Raw genomic sequence first — 18,124 nt, 5'->3', positions numbered from 1 at the left:
ATTCTTTGAGTGCATACCAGTTGCCAGATAGGTAGTAGTGAAGAAGATACACAAAGTTTCTGTCTCCATGGAAATTACAGGCTGGCTCTATCTGCAGTTTAAAACTGGCAGTTTTATAGTTGAAGATAATTTAAATCCTGAGAATGAAAGACCCAAAGGTGCCATTGTTATGCTGGACTTTTTTTTATTTTATTGGATAATATTATGCAGTGATGCATTTATAATATTAGGGCTCTATGTGAATGTCAAGAGGACTGAATTTAGATGACTCTTCTTAAATCTGCTTTGTTATATGTGTGAAAGATTCCCTCCTGGCTTCATACAAAAGAAAGCACAGATTTTCATGGCCTGGAGTGGTCTGGTCCAGGTGTGACAAGTTCTGACTTTATTAACCTCATATTTAGCAATGACCTACACTTGCCCAGAACCATACTAGAGGCTTTCCCATATGTTATGCAAACCTATAATCCTGCAGGGACACTGGATAGCCAAATGGAAGAAAACCAATAAAAATGAAAAGAGTTGTGATGGAGATGAAACCATTTATTTTATTTATAAATGACATTTTAAAACCTTTATATTCTTACTTTAAAAGAATTATAATTAATTCAGGATAGTTAGTTTTTAAACATCTTTCTAATTATGATGGTTTCATACCAAGGCATAATCAGATATACTTGGGCTAGGATCATCTTCAACTATACTAGATGTAAATCCACTATTTCAACAGTCTTGATAACTTCAAATATTTTGGGCCAACATCTCATCGAGTTAAGTCTACATTGACGATTTACAAACCTCACAATGTGACTGTCATGGATCTGTTACTAGAAGGAGGAAAAGTGGTGGCCCTGCCTCTTTCTTGTTTGTTTGCTACCATTATTATTTATTGTGCAGTTTCTATGCACATTTTTTGGCCACTTGTCCATTTTACAAAGACAAGCTTAATTAAAATAACAACATAGCCTGTGAACCCATGTAATCAGGACTGTAAACTTCATCAGAGGGCAATCTTCTGAAAACAAATGAGCAAGGGAAGGAACCACTGCCACCCTCTTGGCCTTGTGAGCTGCTATTCTTTCCTGGGACACTGCCCGTACCTTTGTGACCCATGACCATATGACCTTCATTCAGGCTGTGTGAGAGCAGCGTTATCCAGCCATACAACAAATGTTAGTTATGGTTTATTTATTTCATATCTTTGTCAGCTAAAATATATAAATAAAAGTTCCACTATTTTCTTTTCTCACCTTAATGGATCCTCTTGCACACCCCATTTTTAGAGTCCAAGCTAACAAAGTACTGACTTAAGATTGAATGGACGTTGGTTTTTAAGAGTGTGAAGGTATTGCTTTCATTTTGCCTTGGAGATTTGCATTGCTATAATAGATGTTTAAGGTGAGATCCATATTATGCCACTTTTTATGTGAGAAAGAAGGGAAAATAAGAAAATATGTATTTGCTGATTTGAATAACAGGAAACACAGGAAAGATAAACTAGAGACTAATGAAATTGATTATAGAACATGGGATGGATGGGGTGGAAAGGAGGGTGGGAGAACAACATTCTCTGAATGGACGTTTTGAATAGTCCTGACTTTTGGAAGCATAGTCCCCATATTTAATGACAACAAAGAAAAGAAATATAATCAACAAAGATGGGGCCAAAACCCTAAAATTAAATATAAACAAAACAAATTAAGCCATATTTCAAATGAATAACATGACCCCATTGAAGAGAGTGAGGAAGCATGAACCCAAGTCACTTTTGACTAACTTTGGACTATATGTCCTCAGGATAAAGGCAACGCAAAACAACAACAAAAAAACCCAAATACATATTTAACTCTAATTAATAGGCTTCTTTTTCATAGGGACATGGCTTCACAATTCTCAGATTACTTTCTCTATGTTTTAGGATTAAGCAAATAAGTAAATATATTGTGGATAATGGGAGCCATGTCTCTCTTTCTTGGAGAAGAGAATGACAAATGTAAAAAGGGCAGAAGGATAGAATTGACCCTGAGATATCGGATAAAGGTATCAGTGTAAACTCATGGGTTTTAATGTATTTATATAGCTAAATAAAGAAATGGATATAGGTATATGAGGGATAGATACACACATACATATAGACGTGTGTGTGTGTGTTGTGTATACATACATCTCTTTCCCAGCTCTGTCTGCTAAGAGGGCCTAGAAGCGATGACCCCTCAATAATGTCTAGATATCTTGGTTTCTAAAATACCCTTCCTCACTCAAAGAAACTTGGGTTCCTTGGAGAAGTAGCTGGAGTAGGGAAGAATCAAGATGAATCTGAAATATCTTGTTGGGCCTGAAAGCAATGTAAATGCTCAAAGAGTAATAGGGGCACGTCAGAATGATAAGGGGCCGTACTGAAGGGACTGCCTCAGCCAAATCTAGAACAACTGAACATCAAAATCAACAACAATAGTAAACGATGATCACCTGCTGATTACAGTAAGAATCTATGTGTTCACACTGATATTAATTAATTAAACAGAAAGGAAAACACTTAGAGTAGAGAGCCAACTAGTACACGTAAAAGGAATGATGGAATTGGAAAATCACCCTTTGGCAACCATCATAATAGTTTAGGATCATTATCCAGAAATTATCCATGGATACTAAAACTAGTGGATACATATTTGAGGAGTATCTCCCCACAAAATATTTATTAACTGCAATGTATAAAATAGTAACTTACAGTGATGAAAGTTGGCAGACCACAGTTGCCAAATAATCAAAATTAACTTTCCAGTATTGGAACTATTCTACAGCACGTGCCTCCTGATGTGATGTCCTGAGAAAAGCTCAGCATTGCTCCAGTGGCATTGTTCCCAAAAGCGCATAACTTGAATCTAATCATGCAAAAACATCAGACAAATCCAGACAAAGAGACATTGTATGAAATAACTAACTGGCTTGTACTCTTCAAAAATGTCAGTGTAATGAAACAGAAAAGAGAACTCAGAAATTCTCCTAGATTACTGGAGACTACAGATAGAACTAAATGTAATGCAGATGTCGGATTTTCTTTTGCTGTAAGACATTATTGGGATAATTGGTGAAATCTGAATATGGTCTGCAAATCATGTATTCTATCAGTTGTTAATCTCCTGATTTTGACAATTGTACTATGGTTATGTAAAATAATTTGTTTTATAGAAAATGCACACAGAAGTATTTAGAAGTATGGGGTATGTCTTTACTGTATTCTTAAACAGTTCAGAAAAAGATATTCCTTAAATTTATCTTTAAAAAATAGTTTAGAAAAATATATATAGAAAGATAAAGCAAATGCAGTAAAATGTTAAGATTTGAGGAATCTGAATGGAAATGTATATAAGGAATACTTGTACTATTTTTGCATCTTTTTGTAAGTCTGAAATTATGGCAAAAAAATAAGACAATGTACAATAAAAATAAAATGAGCTCTAGTGCAGCTATCAAGGGAAAACTGGGTTTTGGGCTAAAGGTCAGGTTAGAGCCTGAAGAAGGTAATTGCTGTCTGCTTCTCCTCAGGTCACGCCCTTGACTGCTTTGAAGTTTGCAGAACTGTCTGTGAAAGCAGGCTTTCCAAAGGGGGTCATCAACATCATTCCAGGCTCAGGTAAGCCACTAAATGACCGACTGTGCTATAACTAATGAATGGTACTGGGGTAGCTGAGTGGCTCTTTTACCACTAGAGACTTGTCCTGAATTATAACTGTATTAAAACTAAATACAATTCACCAAACAGTTAAGGGAGACTATACTTACCATGTGCTAAAATCTTAAAATGGAAATACAGTGGTGGGTGAGTGGCAGTGGGGAGGGGGGTTTGTAGAGTCATGTAAAATTACCCTAAGATATTCCATTTTGATTTTCAAAAACTACTCTGGAAGATAAAAATCAAGCCTTACCCATCATTATTTTGGGAGTCTGATAATTTCATAAACGGTATTATTTTAGACTTCTATCAGTTTGCAATTAATATAGAAAATGTAAAACTAAGGTGTCAATGAGAGCTTAGAAATCTACTTCAATGAATTTAAAGCCATCTTCACTATAAGAATTTGAGTATGGTTTTTTTTTTTTTTTTGAGACAGAGCCTCACTCTGTCGCCCAGGCTGGAGTGCAATGGCGTGATCTTGGCTAACTGCAACTTCCGCCTCCTGGGTTCAAGTGACTCTCTCTCAGCCTCCTGAGTAGCTGGGATTACAGGCGTGTGCCACCATGCCTGGCTAATTTTTGTGTTTTCAGTAGTGACAGGGTTTCACCATGGTGGTCAGGCTGATCTCGAACTCCTGACCTTGTGATCTGCTCACCTCAGCCTCCCAAAGTGCTGGGATTACAGGCGTGAGCCACCGCGCCCGGCCTTGAGTATGTTTTAATTCCTGTTTTGTTCCTTAATTCTACAGGTGGCATAGCAGGACAACGTCTGTCTGAACATCCTGACATCCGCAAACTTGGTTTCACTGGATCCACTCCTATTGGCAAACAGATCATGAAGAGGTATTGGTTTCAATATGTTGATTCACTGCAGATCCTGTTAAACTAGGTTTCAATTTTTGTTTAAACAGGGTACTTTTTGAGTGAGAAAAACTACATCAAATTTGGAAAGGAAATCTACTTATCACTGCTAAGTATTGAAATATTTGAATACAATAAAATACTTTCCAAAGCATTAAAGCCCAGTCAATAAAACCAAAGCTATGTTGAAATTCTGCACCCTACTGGTAGTTTTAACAATTCAGCACAAAAGACTTTCTGTATTAAAGCTGTGGCCCAAATTGTTTTCAGAGTATGGGTAAAAAACCAAAAAGATACATAAATGTGAAATTTATATATTTTATATGACAAACCTGGATTATTTATAAAATGGAGTCCCCCAAAGCAATTTTTTTTAAACTGTAAGCAATCTAAATGTCCAAAATAAAGCAGTTGTTAAAATATGTCAATGTAATGGAACACTGTGCAGTCACATTCGTAGAGAATTTTGATAACATTGAAAAGTGTTGTTAAAATAATAAATGGAAATAAAAATAAAGTATAACATTGTATACACTGGATGATCTCAACTATGTGAACCAAGGCAAAAGCTATGGTAGGACAGATCACAAATAGGTAGTATATCAAAATGGTAAAAACAATGGTCACTGAGGCATGGAATGGAATTTTGTGATTTTTTTCTTCTGTTTGCATTTTGGGGTAGGTATTTTCAAAATGTTTTAAATAAAAATACTTTTGTAGGAAAGGAAAAATAAACAGCGTACTTTTAAAAATTGATATTTTTTCTCCCAATGCTTCGGTAGTCTGGTTAGAGGTTTAATTCCTTTGCCAGGCTTTTATGTAACCAAAATTTCTAAAGAATTTGAATTAACTTATGAGATTCTCTAATCATTTGACCACAACATTTTTGAAAATTTTTTATTATGGAAAATGTCTAATATATAGAAAGCAGAAAAGCAAAATGAATTTTATGTACTCATTACTCAGCTTCAATGGTAATCACCATTCTACCATCTGTTTTGTCTATGAATAAATTTTTCCTTTTTCTTTCTTTTTTTTTTTTTTAAGAGACACAGTCTAACACTGTCACCCAGGCTGGAGTGCAGTGGTGATCACAGCTCACTGCAGCCTTGAATTCCTGGGCTCAAGTGATCCTCCTGCCTCAGCCTCCCAAGTAGCTGACACTACAGTCATACACCACCATACCTGTCTAATTTTCTTATTTTTTAGAGAGATGAGGTCTTGCCATGTTGCTCTGGCTGGTCTCACACTTCTGGCCTTAAAGGATCCCTTCTACCTTGGTCTCCTGAAGTGCTGGGATTACAGTTGTGAGTCACTGTGCCTGGCCTTGAATAAGTTTCTTAATATTACTGAGGCTCAATATATTTTCCATGCCAGGTGGTAATTTATAGCTTAAAAAGTGTGTGTGTGTGTGTGTGTGTGTGTGTGTGTGTGAGTGAGAGAGAGATGTTAACTAAATGCTCATTTCTCATTTGTTTTCCTCTAGCTGTGCTGTTAGCAACTTGAAGAAAGTTTCCCTTGAGCTTGGTGGCAAGTCTCCACTTATAATATTTAATGACTGTGAACTTGACAAGGCTGTGCGAATGGTAAGAGAGGGTCAAATTCAAGTAAATAGGTGCCTGGGCCAGGTGTGGTGGCTCACGCCTGTAATCCCAGCACTTTGGGAGGCCGAGACAGGTGGATCACTTGAGATCAGGAGTTCAAGACGAGCCTGACCAACATGGTGAAACCCCGTCTCTACTAAAAATGCAAAAACATTAGCCAGGCGTGGTGGTGGGCACCTGTAGTCCCAGCTACCCGGGAGGCTGAGGCAGGAGAATCTCTTGAACCCAGGAGGCGGAGGTTGCAGTGAGCTGAGATCACGCCACTGCACTCCAGCCTGGGCAACAGAGTGAGACTCCATCTCAAAAAAAAAAAAAAGAAAAAAAAATAGGTGCTTGCTTCTAAAACACGTTTCACCTCCTTTTTTATCAGAGGTCTTAAATGAGATCTGGTTTGTGTCTAGTCATAAATTAAAACCATGGTTTTTATGCTTAGATTTGGGAATACTCAGAGCACTTAGTTTTTAAAAATAATGTCTTTATAATTCCCCTACTAAGGTGTTTTTAAAACAGGATATAAGTCATAGCAGGCATGTAAAAAAGTTCAAAAGATATTCTATTAGGGCTTCTAGCTTCTCCCTCCTTTCCCTACAACATCTCATCCCATCAACCTGAACAGTCCTACTTTTACCTGTTTTGCACATTGAGCTTCTGGTAAGCGTTTTAGACACAACAAAGGGTTTCATATTTAACAAGTAGTTAGCAACATCAATTTCCTGGTTTTAACAATGTACTATGGTTTTATAAGATGTTATCATGGGGGAAGCTAGGTAAAGGGCACAAAGGAACTCTCACATTATTTTTGCAACACCTTGTGAGCCTTAAACTTTCAAAGTATAAAGGCTTATTTTAAATAAAATGTAAAGGTTAAAAAAAATTGGCCTAGTTCTCATTCTTCACACCTGAGATATAGGCATAAAATGAGTAAATGCTCGGCATGGGTTGTGCTAAGCTTTCTTGTAATTGTGGGGGAAACTTATGGTCTTCTCAGTTCTGTACAACTGTCCAGCCTATGCACTAAGCAGACTCTGTTCACCATTGCCCCTAAATGTAATTGTAATGAACACTCACAGCCAAACTTCATCATGTAAGCATCCCAAAGAGAATGGAGTGGTCTGGGAGTGAAGAAGAACCAAGTACCCCCGCGGCCAGGGCCTTTTAATGGACCATCTGGAGGTTTCAGTGACAGACAATGGCTGGGGGTACTCAAACTGACATCAGGGGTCGGGACTCCCCTGGATGTCTGGGTTAGGAATATATAACCTTAAAGAGTCTGTCTTAACCATTTAAGAACCCCAAACCCAAGATAGTCAACATATTCTGTAATGTTTAAAGATAAAATGTATGCACAGGAAAAGCATGGTATTTCAAAGCATTCATTATACTTTTTGTTTTTGAGATGAGATCTCACTATGTTGCCAGGCAGGTCTTAAACTCCTGGGCTAAATTGATCCTCCTGCCTTGGCCTCCTAAATGGGTGGAATAACAGGTGTGAGCCACTGCACCCAGCCACATCCATTTTATATATATAAATATATATGTGTATATATACACACACACACACACACAATATAATATTATATTATATTTTATATAATATTATATATAATATTAAATATAATATATATTATATTATATTATATTTAATATTATATTATATATATTATATTAAATATAATATAATATAATATATAATATAATATATAATATATAATATTATATAATATAATATTATATTATATTATATAATATTATATATTATATTATATTATATATATTATATTATATTATATATATTATATTATATTATATTATATATTATATTATATATATTATATTATATATATTATATTATATTATATATATTATATTATATTATATTATATATATTATATTATATTATATTATATTATATATATTATATTATATTATATTATATATATTATATTGTATATAATATATATTATATATATTATATAATATCTAATATATAATATATTATATAATATCTAATATATAATATATTATATAATATCTAATATATAATATATTATATAATATCTAATATATAATATATTATATAATATCTAATATATAATATATAATATAATATCTAATATATAATATATAACATTATATAATATATAATGTTATATATAATATAATATATAATATAATATTATATATAATATGTTTTATATATTATATATATATATATATATATATATAGTCCAGGGAGGTTTCCTGCAGGTGAATTAGAAACTGAATTTCTAAAAAGGGAAAATGCACAAAATTCATCAGTCTTCCAAATCCGTCATTTTTGAGTGCCTTCATTTGAAAGATTTCTCAAACTTCTCCTTGAAAAATAGGTATTTCTTTTCATGAAGGGGTTAGAGAGGCTTTCTAAATATTTATGATTTATGGCTGCACATGGTGGCTTATGCCTATAATCTCAGTACTTTGGGAGGTCGAGGTAGAAGGATCCCTTGAGCTTGGGGTTCACGACCAGCCTGGGCAACATGGCAAGACCCTATCTCTACAAAGAAATAAAATTAGCCCAGGGTGGTGTTCACCTGTGGTCCCAGCTACTAGGGAGACTGAGATGGAGGATCACTTAAGCCCAGGAAGTCAAGACTGCAGTAAGCCATGATCACGCCACTGCACTCCAGCCTGGGTGACAGAGAGAAACACTGTCTTAAATAAATAAATAAATACAAATAAAAAATTTAAAAAATTGTGATTATACAATCTAATGTAGAGATTTTTAAAAGCAAAACTTGGTATACAAGTTATTACATTTAAATATATAGAATAATCTAGATTTTCTAGGCCAAGGCAGGAGGATTGCTTAAGCCCAGGTGTTGAGTCCAGCCTGGGCAACATAGTGAGACCGTGTCTCTACAATAAATAAAAATAGAAAAAATTAGCTGGGTAAGGTGGTGCACACCTGTAGTGCCAGCTACTTGGGAGGCTTGAGAGAGTGGGACTCTATCTCTAAAAAGTAAATTTAAGAAGAGAATAATCTAGATTTTCTTTTATTTATTTATTTATTTATTTATGAGATGGAATCTAGCTCTGTCGCCCAGGCTGGAGTGCAGTGGTGTGATCTCAGCTCACCGCAACCTCTGCCTCCTGGGTTCAAGCAATTCTCCTGCCTCAGCCCCCTGAGTAGCTGGGATTACAGGCACCTGCCACCATGCCCAGCTAATTTTTGTATTTTTAGTGGAGATGGGGTTTCACTGTGTTGGCCAGGCTGGTCTTGAACTCCTGACCTCGTGATCTGCCCGCCTCAGCCTCCCAAAGTGCTGGGATTACAAGTGTGAGCCACCACGCCTGGCCTAGATTTTCTTTTAACACAAAATTTGTTTCTAATGGTACATCTTTATTGTTACACATACATTTAAAAAAAAAATCCTCATGGACCAAAAGGGTGAAAGGATAAACAAAATCTCTCAAATCATGCTAAATCAAAACAGAGTATCTCCAAGAAGCTCTCATCACTAACAAGGCCAAGAGGATTGTCTGTGACTTATCTATGTTGCCTGCTATCTTCCAAAAACAATTAATTCCCTCTGTGTACAACTTTATGAGAATCTTGACTTCTCAAATGATGTTAGCAATATTTTGTCTTCTCCCACTGAAGGGCATGGGAGCAGTATTTTTCAACAAAGGAGAGAACTGTATTGCTGCTGGGCGGTTGTTTGTGGAAGAATCCATCCACGACGAATTTGTGACAAGAGTGGTGAGGCACCTTCACATTTACCTCTGAGTCGTTTAGAGATTTTGCTTTTACTTGAAAAATCCTACTTCTAGGATTGTTCATGAATTTTCAGGTGTGATAACAGTATTGTGGTTATGTTTTAAAAAAAATCAGTCCCTAGTGTTTTTATAGCTACATACTGGCATACTTACAGATTAAATTATAAGATGTCTGAAATTTGCTTCAAAATAACCCCGGAGGACAGGAAATGAGTAGGGGAATAAATTGGCCAGGAGTTGGTAGTTGTTGAAGCTGGGTGATGAGTACATGGGGTTTCACTATATTATGTGTCTACTTTCACATGTGTTTATGCCTTTTTTATAGTAAAAAAGTTAGAGGTTTATATAAAAACCTGATAAAGTATATTGAAGAGCTATGATACCTTACTCTACATTTGTAATATATCAGATCCTTGACACTTGTGAGTTACGCTCCTAGATTTTTATAAATCTCTAAATAAACTATGAGAGATACACCATGAATCCCCAATTGCAGTTGACATGATAGCATATAAATCCTTCCACTAAAATAACTAGCTAAATAAATAAACAGCCCCAGGACATTGATCATGACTCCATAAATATGGGACTAAAAGTCGTCTATAGGAGTGTTAGGATGAATTATGTGGCTAAAATAAACTCTAACTTATACTGTAATATGTCATTATGAAGGTAGTATTAATCATGAATTTGCTTATATTTGCAAAACCAGCATCCAGCTGTATTTTCCCCAGAGCCAATTCCCTACACCCCAACCCACCAAAAAAAAAAACAAAGGTATTCTTTCTTCATGAGAATGAGTAAAAAGGAAGTCATATAGACAGGCAGATGGAGGGCAGTCAGGTAGGCAGTGGCTCCTCCTGAACGTCACAGTGTAATTTAATTTTGTGTCTCACTAAAATACAGTCTGCAGTGCTACATGTCATGGGCTTTCACAATCAGCTACAAGTTGTTGCAATTTCAAACACTGAGACTAGAAATGTCAAGGATTTGCTATATCAGTACATTTACAAACATGCTGTTCGTATTCATTCGTCAGCAGCATTTCTCAAGCACCTACTTAGTACCAAACACTGCATGCTGGGAATATAAAGGTGAACAAGGCAGACATGGTCCCTGGCCACTCAGAACTTCTCATCCAGTGCAGAACCCTGGGGAACGCACTAAGAGATTATGGCCAGGCCTAAATTCAAAGTCATGGACCTGCTGGGTTATGATAACTCCCATTCTTCTTACCAGAATTGGACTTAACATTAGAAGATGCAGAAGTAGGTTAAGATAACTGAGGAGTAGAAGAGATAATTACAAGGACATGTCAGTGACGAAATTTGTGCAGTAAAGATTATTTTTCATCAGAGCATTCTAGTGAGTCATCTGGCATGGCTATACCATGAGAATTTTACAAGGGCAGTCTGCCACATTTGAGGAGGAAAAAAAAAGATAACAATGTGACCATTTTAGAAATTCTTTTGCCACGAAGAGTGTAAGTATGTGATATTAATAAACATTTCAGAACATTAGTTTGCTATTCTTAATGGATTAACATTTAGGATAATTTTCATATAGTGTATGTAGCTTATATTGTGCTAGTAGATAGTGGTTAAGGACTTGGGATTTCAAGTGGAAAAAAGTCTACAGTATTTAGTGGTTGTGTGCACTTACTTAACCCCTCTAGGCCTCAGTTTCTTCTTCTGAGAGGCTGAGGCAGGAGGATCACTTGAGCTTAGAAGTTCGAGGTTGCAGCCGGGTGCGGTGGCTCACGCCTGTAATCCCAGCACTTTGGGAGGCCGATGCGGGTGGATCACCTGAGGTCAGGAGTTCAAGACCAACCTGACCAACATGGAGAAACCCCATCTCTACTAAAAATAAAAAAATTAGCCGAGCGCGGTGGCAGGCACCTGTAATCCCAGCTACTTGGGAGGCTGAGACATGAGAATAGCTGGACGCAGTGGCAGGCACCTGTAATCCCAGCTACTCAGGAGGCTGAGACAGGAGAACAGCTTGAACCCGGGAGGCAGAGGTTGCAGTGAGCCGAGATCACACCATTGCACTCCAGCCTGGGCAACAAAATGAGACTCCACCTCAAAAAAAAAAAAAAAAAAAAAAAGAAGTTCGAGGTTGCAGTGAGCCGTGCCATGCCACTGTGATCCAGCATGGACGAGAGTAAGACCCCTTCTCCAAAAAGGAAAAAAAAAAAAAAAAAAACAACCACCTACCCCTGGTGCTATTGTAAAGACTAAATGACAATACATCTATGAACACCTTAGTATAACACCTACCACATGGTAGAAACTCCATTATTATTAACAGTGAATTGTGTTTTTATGGACTGGCTAACATACAGGTAGAAGAAATTAAAAAGATGAAAATTGGTGATCCACTTGACAGATCCACTGATCATGGGCCCCAAAATCATAAGGCCCATCTGGAAAAGCTGCTGCAATACTGTGAAACTGGAGTGAAAGAGGGGGCTACTTTGGTGTACGGGGGAAGACAAGTCCAAAGGCCAGGTAAGATCACCTCTGTGGGAGTTTACTGGGTGCCCGCCTTCTTCAGTTGGAATGGACAGCGACAGCTTAAGACCAGCCTGGCCAACATGGTGAAACTCCATCTCTACCAAAAATTAGCCCAGTGTGGTGGTGCACACCTGCTACTGGGGAGGCTGAGGCACAAGAATCACTTTAACCTAGGAGGCAGGTTAAAGTGAGCGGAGGAAGCTGCAGTGAGCTGAGACCAAGCCACTGCACTCCAACCTGGGCAACAGAGTGAGACTCTGTCTCAAACAAAACAAAACAAAAGGAGAGACAACTGGATAATATGTGTCTCCTGATGGAATAAAACCTGTAATACACAGTATCACCTATGAAGTGTTCCTGCCAAAAAAAGCTTAAGCTGAATCTAATTATGCCTTTAAGCCAAGCTTTCTGTTCATAAGAACTGCAGTAGGGAGGGAGGAAAGAACAGGAAGTTATTTTTTAGTGAGTATAGAGTTTCAGTTTTATAAGCTGAAAACAGTTATGAAAGTGGATGGTGGTGAAGGTTGCATATTATGAATTTCATAACACTGAGCCGTACACTTAAAGATGGGTACGATGGTAAATTTTATGTTATGTGTATTTTACCACAATAAAAGTCATTGGGAAAAAAAAGAAATACAAGAGATAGAGAAACAAATATCATCCAAAGGAAGCAATGATTAACCAGAAAGAAAGATAATGTATAGAACAGCTGACCCAGTCTCTTTAACATGATGATGGAATAAAAAATAAGGGGAGGACAAAATGGGGAAATGTTTTAGAGTAAAAGATCCTTAAGAAATCTAAACACCAGATACAATGTGTAGAAGAATTTGAATCCTAACTCGAACAAACCAACTGCGAAAAAGCTAATTTCTAGACATTAAGGAAATTAAAATATAAACTCTGCATAAAGAATACTTACTAATTTTGTTAAGCATGATACTGTATAGTGGTTATATAAGAAAATATCCTTATTTTTTACAGATTTGTACTGAAATACTGAAGTGCTAAAATTATGATATCTGGAATTTGCTTTAAAATATTTCAATAAGGAAAATATAAATACAGCAAAATATGGATATTTATTTTACCATTCATTATACTGTTTTCTCTTTTACATAGGTTTGACATTTTCATAATAAAGACATTAAAAAATAAGAACCTGGGCATGCCAACACCAAATAGAGAAATGCAACTCTTCTTGCTTTTACTGAGCCAGAGGGAAATAAAAAATTATCATGTAATTGAGAGGACTATTAATTGAAAATAACCTATAGTTGACATTTTTTTCTTTGTTTTTTCCAAAAAGGCTTTTTCATGGAGCCGACTGTGTTCACAGATGTGGAAGACTACATGTACCTCGCCAAAGAGGAATCCTTTGGGCCTATTATGGTCATTTCTAAATTCCAAAATGGGTAGGTTCTTCAGACACAATTTAACTTAGGTTTTGACTAGACAAGTCATTTTTCCCCTTTGCCACTGTGCTATATACACAGCATAAGATTAATGAACATGTAATTTTCTACCATAAGAATAATTAACTTAATTAAATAATTAGAAGTTACACTTTTGCTAACCATCATAGATCATAGTATATTTTTGCTTTTCAGCTTCAATTAATGGCCAACATAATGGGCTTTTAGCTGATTAAATTTTAGTTTTTCTGCACTTGACATTTGAGATGTCTGTGGAACAAAGTAAATAACTGAGAAATAACAAAACTGGTTTTCACATTTACATTCCTAGGGTATGCATCTGTGAAATCTTATTTCCCCAGAGAAAGAGTGCTGTTATTATAGGGGATTTGCCCCCCAAAGCTTGATACTCAACTTTTCATGGAAATGTTCATAATCATCATATAATCAACTGTAAATGACATGCTGGTTTGTGATACTACATGAAACTTTGCAAAGATTTCAGCTTATCGAAGAGGACCAAGTGGTAACTGAGCTCATAAAACAATACTTAATAGAATGGGGTCTCATGGTATACTGCACAAAATTCTTCAGAATGGCTTTAGATTTATTTCAGCCAATGAGAACTTGAAAAAAAATAAAGACTAGACTTTCTCAGTCTTTAATAGATATAGTACAAAAGACTTCAGGGGACTATAAGGTGTAGTGAGTAACCTTTGATATATCCATCCAAAGATGCGTGCTATGCCATTTCTCATTATACGTTCTCCCATGGTGATGTTGTTAAACGTGCAGACATTAGAAGTCAGGTTTGAGGGAATCTACTGTAACATGGGTAAGTCACAGCCCCTGTCCTTAAGGAGTTTATTATCTAACAGGGGAGACAGACAGAGATGACAGTCCACAGAGGGTCAGAGGCAGGATGGTGCAGTGGGTCAGAGGACCAACTCTGCCTCCTCTCCCCTCACTAACCCTCTGAGCTTGGGCCAGTTACTTAACCACTCTGCACCTCATGCCTGTAATCCCAACACTTTGCAAGGCCAAGGTTGGGGGATAGCTTGAGGCCAGGAGTTTGAGATCAGCCTGGACAACAAAGGAAGACCCTGTCTCTACAAAAATTTTTTTAAAAAATTAGCTGGGCATGGTGGCATGTGTCTGTAGTCCCAGCTACTTGGGAGGCTGAGGTGGGAGGATCACTTGAGCCCAAGGAGATGGAGGCTGCAGTGAACTGTGATTGTGTCACTGCACTGCAGCCTAGGCGACAGAGCAATGGCTGGTCTCTAAAAAAAAAAAAAAAAAATTTAAGCAGATGGCAGTAATGTTTTCCTGTTTCTAGCATAGATGGGAAGATTTTCAGAACATAAAATGAATCTTTTGCTTTACATTTAATGAAGTTTTATGTCTTCCTAAAAACATAGGGACATCGATAGAGCATTGCAGTGAGCAAATAATACAGAGTATGGTTTGGTAACAATGTGTACCTCCTTAGGTCATTCTGAGTATTACTAAGTCAAGTATTTGCTGTTGCTGCTGCCATCAATATATGCTTGTCACTGCTGTAGATGTAAACAATGTGCTATGGAGCTATGGTGATATCTTGATAGTCCTCAATGAGAAATGGCATAAAACCATCTTTCTCCCTCTAGTCCATTTTATAAATATTTGGGTCCCTACCATGTGCAATGCATCAAGAAGTGTGAGAGTTTTAGTAGAGTCCAAGTTCACTCCAGGTTAGGTTCCAGATTTCTTGTGCAAGTTTAAAATTTTGGATAGTCAAGATGCCTTTGAAAATCCCTTCATAAGGCACTACACTGAAACCTGTGCTGTCTCAATAAATTCAGCATGAATTTTTCCTCCAGTTTTGGCACAGATCCTGTGTCTTTGCTGGAGCACCAGATGAAATACCTGGCTTGGCCAGTCGCAGTGGCTCATGCCTGTAATCCCAGCACTTTGGAAGGCCAAGGCAGGCAGATCACTTGAGGTCAGGAGTTCGAGACCAGCCTGGCCAACATGGTGAAATACAAAATCTCTACTAAAAATACAAATATTATCTGGGTGTGGTGGCATGCACCTGTAATCTCAGCTACTCGGGAGGCTGAGGCAGGAGAATTGCTTGAACCTGGGAGGCGAAGGTTGCAGTGAGCCGAGATTGCACCACTGCCCTCCAGCCTGGGTGATAGAGTGAGACTCCATCTCAAAAAGAAAAACAACAACAACAACCTGGCTTGTATTTGCTGGCCATGTGGTAGAAGATGTGTGCGTTTTTAAGCATTAGGATCACACTAGAAGAAGGTGACATACACTATGACAGGCACATTAGAACTCAACTGAGAAAAGAGTAGGTTCATGTCTTCACCTACACAACCTAGTTTAGTTGTGTATACAAACTAAGTCAAAAGGCAGGGAAATCACGGGACCTATTTTGTTGAATAAGCACATGTAATCCCATTCACTCTCATTTGACAATGCAACACCATAGCATAAAGAGGTATATGAGACATAAAGTTATCCCTGCCCTCAGGGAGCTTTTATCTTCCAATTTATGGAGAGTGAACCATTACCTACAGGAAGAGTTAAGTCAGCAGTATATAGTTGGTTCTACCAAAATATTAAGTTTGGAAAAATATGTGCTACCTGATGATAGCTGGCTTTTATTGAACATTGATTGTGTTCCAGGCATGATTTGTTCATTTCATCCTCATGACAACTAGACAGGTCCTTCTATTATTATTTCCATGGTTCACAATAATAAATGAAGGCGTGGGGAGATGGAGTCATTTACCCAAGGTCACCAGGCAGTCTGGCTGCAGAGCCCTCTCATAGAACCACCCTACTCTCCCACCTCGACAGTGGCACTGGTGGGATCTGAAACGGCTTCAGGCACTGAAGGAGGCTTGAACCTTGTGTGCAAAAGCGGAAGGGATGGAAGGAAATAGGGAGGACACTCTGAAAATCTATCTAGAAGTGGGAGCATGGGAGAGGGGAGGGAGTGGGACATCATGAATGAGAACCACTGAAGAAGATTGAATATATGACTTTGGGTCATATTTTGAAAGGTGTTGCATGATATATATGAAAAATGTAATACTAGTAATATTTTTTTGGGACTTTCTTTTGGTGTGAGCCTGATATTTTCATTTATAAAAATTTAATCAGGCTGGGCGCAGTGGCTCACACCTGTAATCCCAACACTTTGCAAGGGCAAGGTTGGGGGATAGTTTGATGCCAGGAGTTTGAGATCAGCCTGGGCAACACAGGGAGATGCTGTCTCTACAAAAAAATTTTTTTAAAAATTAGCTGAGCATGGCGGCACATGCCTGTAGTCCCCGCTATTTGGGAGGCTGAGGTGAGAGGATCACTTGAGCCCAAGGAGATGGAGGCTGCAGTGAGCTATGATTGTGCCACTGCACTGCAGCCTCGGTGACAGAGCAATACTTGGTCTCTAAAAAAACAACAACAACAACAAAAACGTTTAAGCAGATGGCAGTAATGTTTTCCTGTTTCTAGCATAGATAAGAAAATTTTCAGAATATAAAATGAGTCTTTTGTTTTACATTTAATGAAGTTTTATGTCTTCCTAAAAACACAGGGACGTCGATGGAGTGTTGCAGCGAGCAAATAATACAGAGTTTGGTTTGGCCTCAGGGGTTTTTACAAGAGACATAAACAAAGCTATGTATGTGAGTGAAAAACTGGAAGCAGGAACTGTTTTTATTAACACATACAACAAGACAGATGTGGCGGCCCCATTTGGCGGAGTTAAACAATCTGGCTTTGGAAAAGACTTAGGTATGGCTTTACTTTTCTGCTTCACATTCCCTTTGTTGTCACATCACAAAAAAATCTGCTCTATGTTTCATGACTTGTGTGTGATTTTGAGGGGCATTTCCTACATGGCAGTTAGATCTGGGTTTAGAAGAGCACTCATTTTTTAAAATATTAAACATTTCCATTGAATATACCATACATACAGAAAAGTACACACATTGTGCGGAAAGATATTTCTTTTCAAAAGATTAATGTTTGAAAGGAAAAAGAAATTGCAACAATATACTTTAGCTGAAATATGTTTGGTGTTTAATCTGACATTCGGCACGAACTTGGGTTAGCTGTCACGAGACTAAATGGAACCAAGAGAGGCAAATGGGTGGAGAGCAATAACCAGCGAGCTCCAAGAATAAATCCTGTCTTGGAGCTTCTTGGCAGGCTTTCAGAGTCAACACTGAAAAAACCCTGCAATTGGCACGGTTTTTGGGAGTCTGAGCAATGAGACTTAAGAGTTTGTAAAAAGCCC

General features: G+C 37.3%; 1 protein-coding gene across 4 annotated transcripts in view; it reads left to right on the top strand.

Annotated features, from left to right (window-relative positions):
* Window positions 1-18,124, top strand: part of ALDH1L2 (aldehyde dehydrogenase 1 family member L2) — a 64,617-nt gene that overhangs the window by 40,239 nt on the left and 6,254 nt on the right. For all 4 annotated transcript variants that reach the window (XM_054444318.2, XM_063646651.1, XM_054444317.2 and 1 more), the window contains 7 exons: window positions 3,547-3,634; window positions 4,425-4,518; window positions 6,023-6,122; window positions 9,781-9,879; window positions 12,241-12,406; window positions 13,725-13,830; window positions 17,420-17,619. In XM_054444318.2, coding sequence (XP_054300293.1) covers window positions 3,547-3,634; window positions 4,425-4,518; window positions 6,023-6,122; window positions 9,781-9,879; window positions 12,241-12,406; window positions 13,725-13,830; window positions 17,420-17,619 — 853 coding nt within the window. The remainder of the gene's footprint in view (window positions 1-3,546; window positions 3,635-4,424; window positions 4,519-6,022; window positions 6,123-9,780; window positions 9,880-12,240; window positions 12,407-13,724; window positions 13,831-17,419; window positions 17,620-18,124) is intronic.

This window comes from Pongo pygmaeus, chromosome 10, assembly GCF_028885625.2.
Source record: "Pongo pygmaeus isolate AG05252 chromosome 10, NHGRI_mPonPyg2-v2.0_pri, whole genome shotgun sequence".
NCBI lineage: Eukaryota > Metazoa > Chordata > Mammalia > Primates > Hominidae > Pongo > Pongo pygmaeus.
Note: the sequence above shows the minus strand (reverse complement) of the source record. Positions and strands in the feature narration are given on the sequence as shown.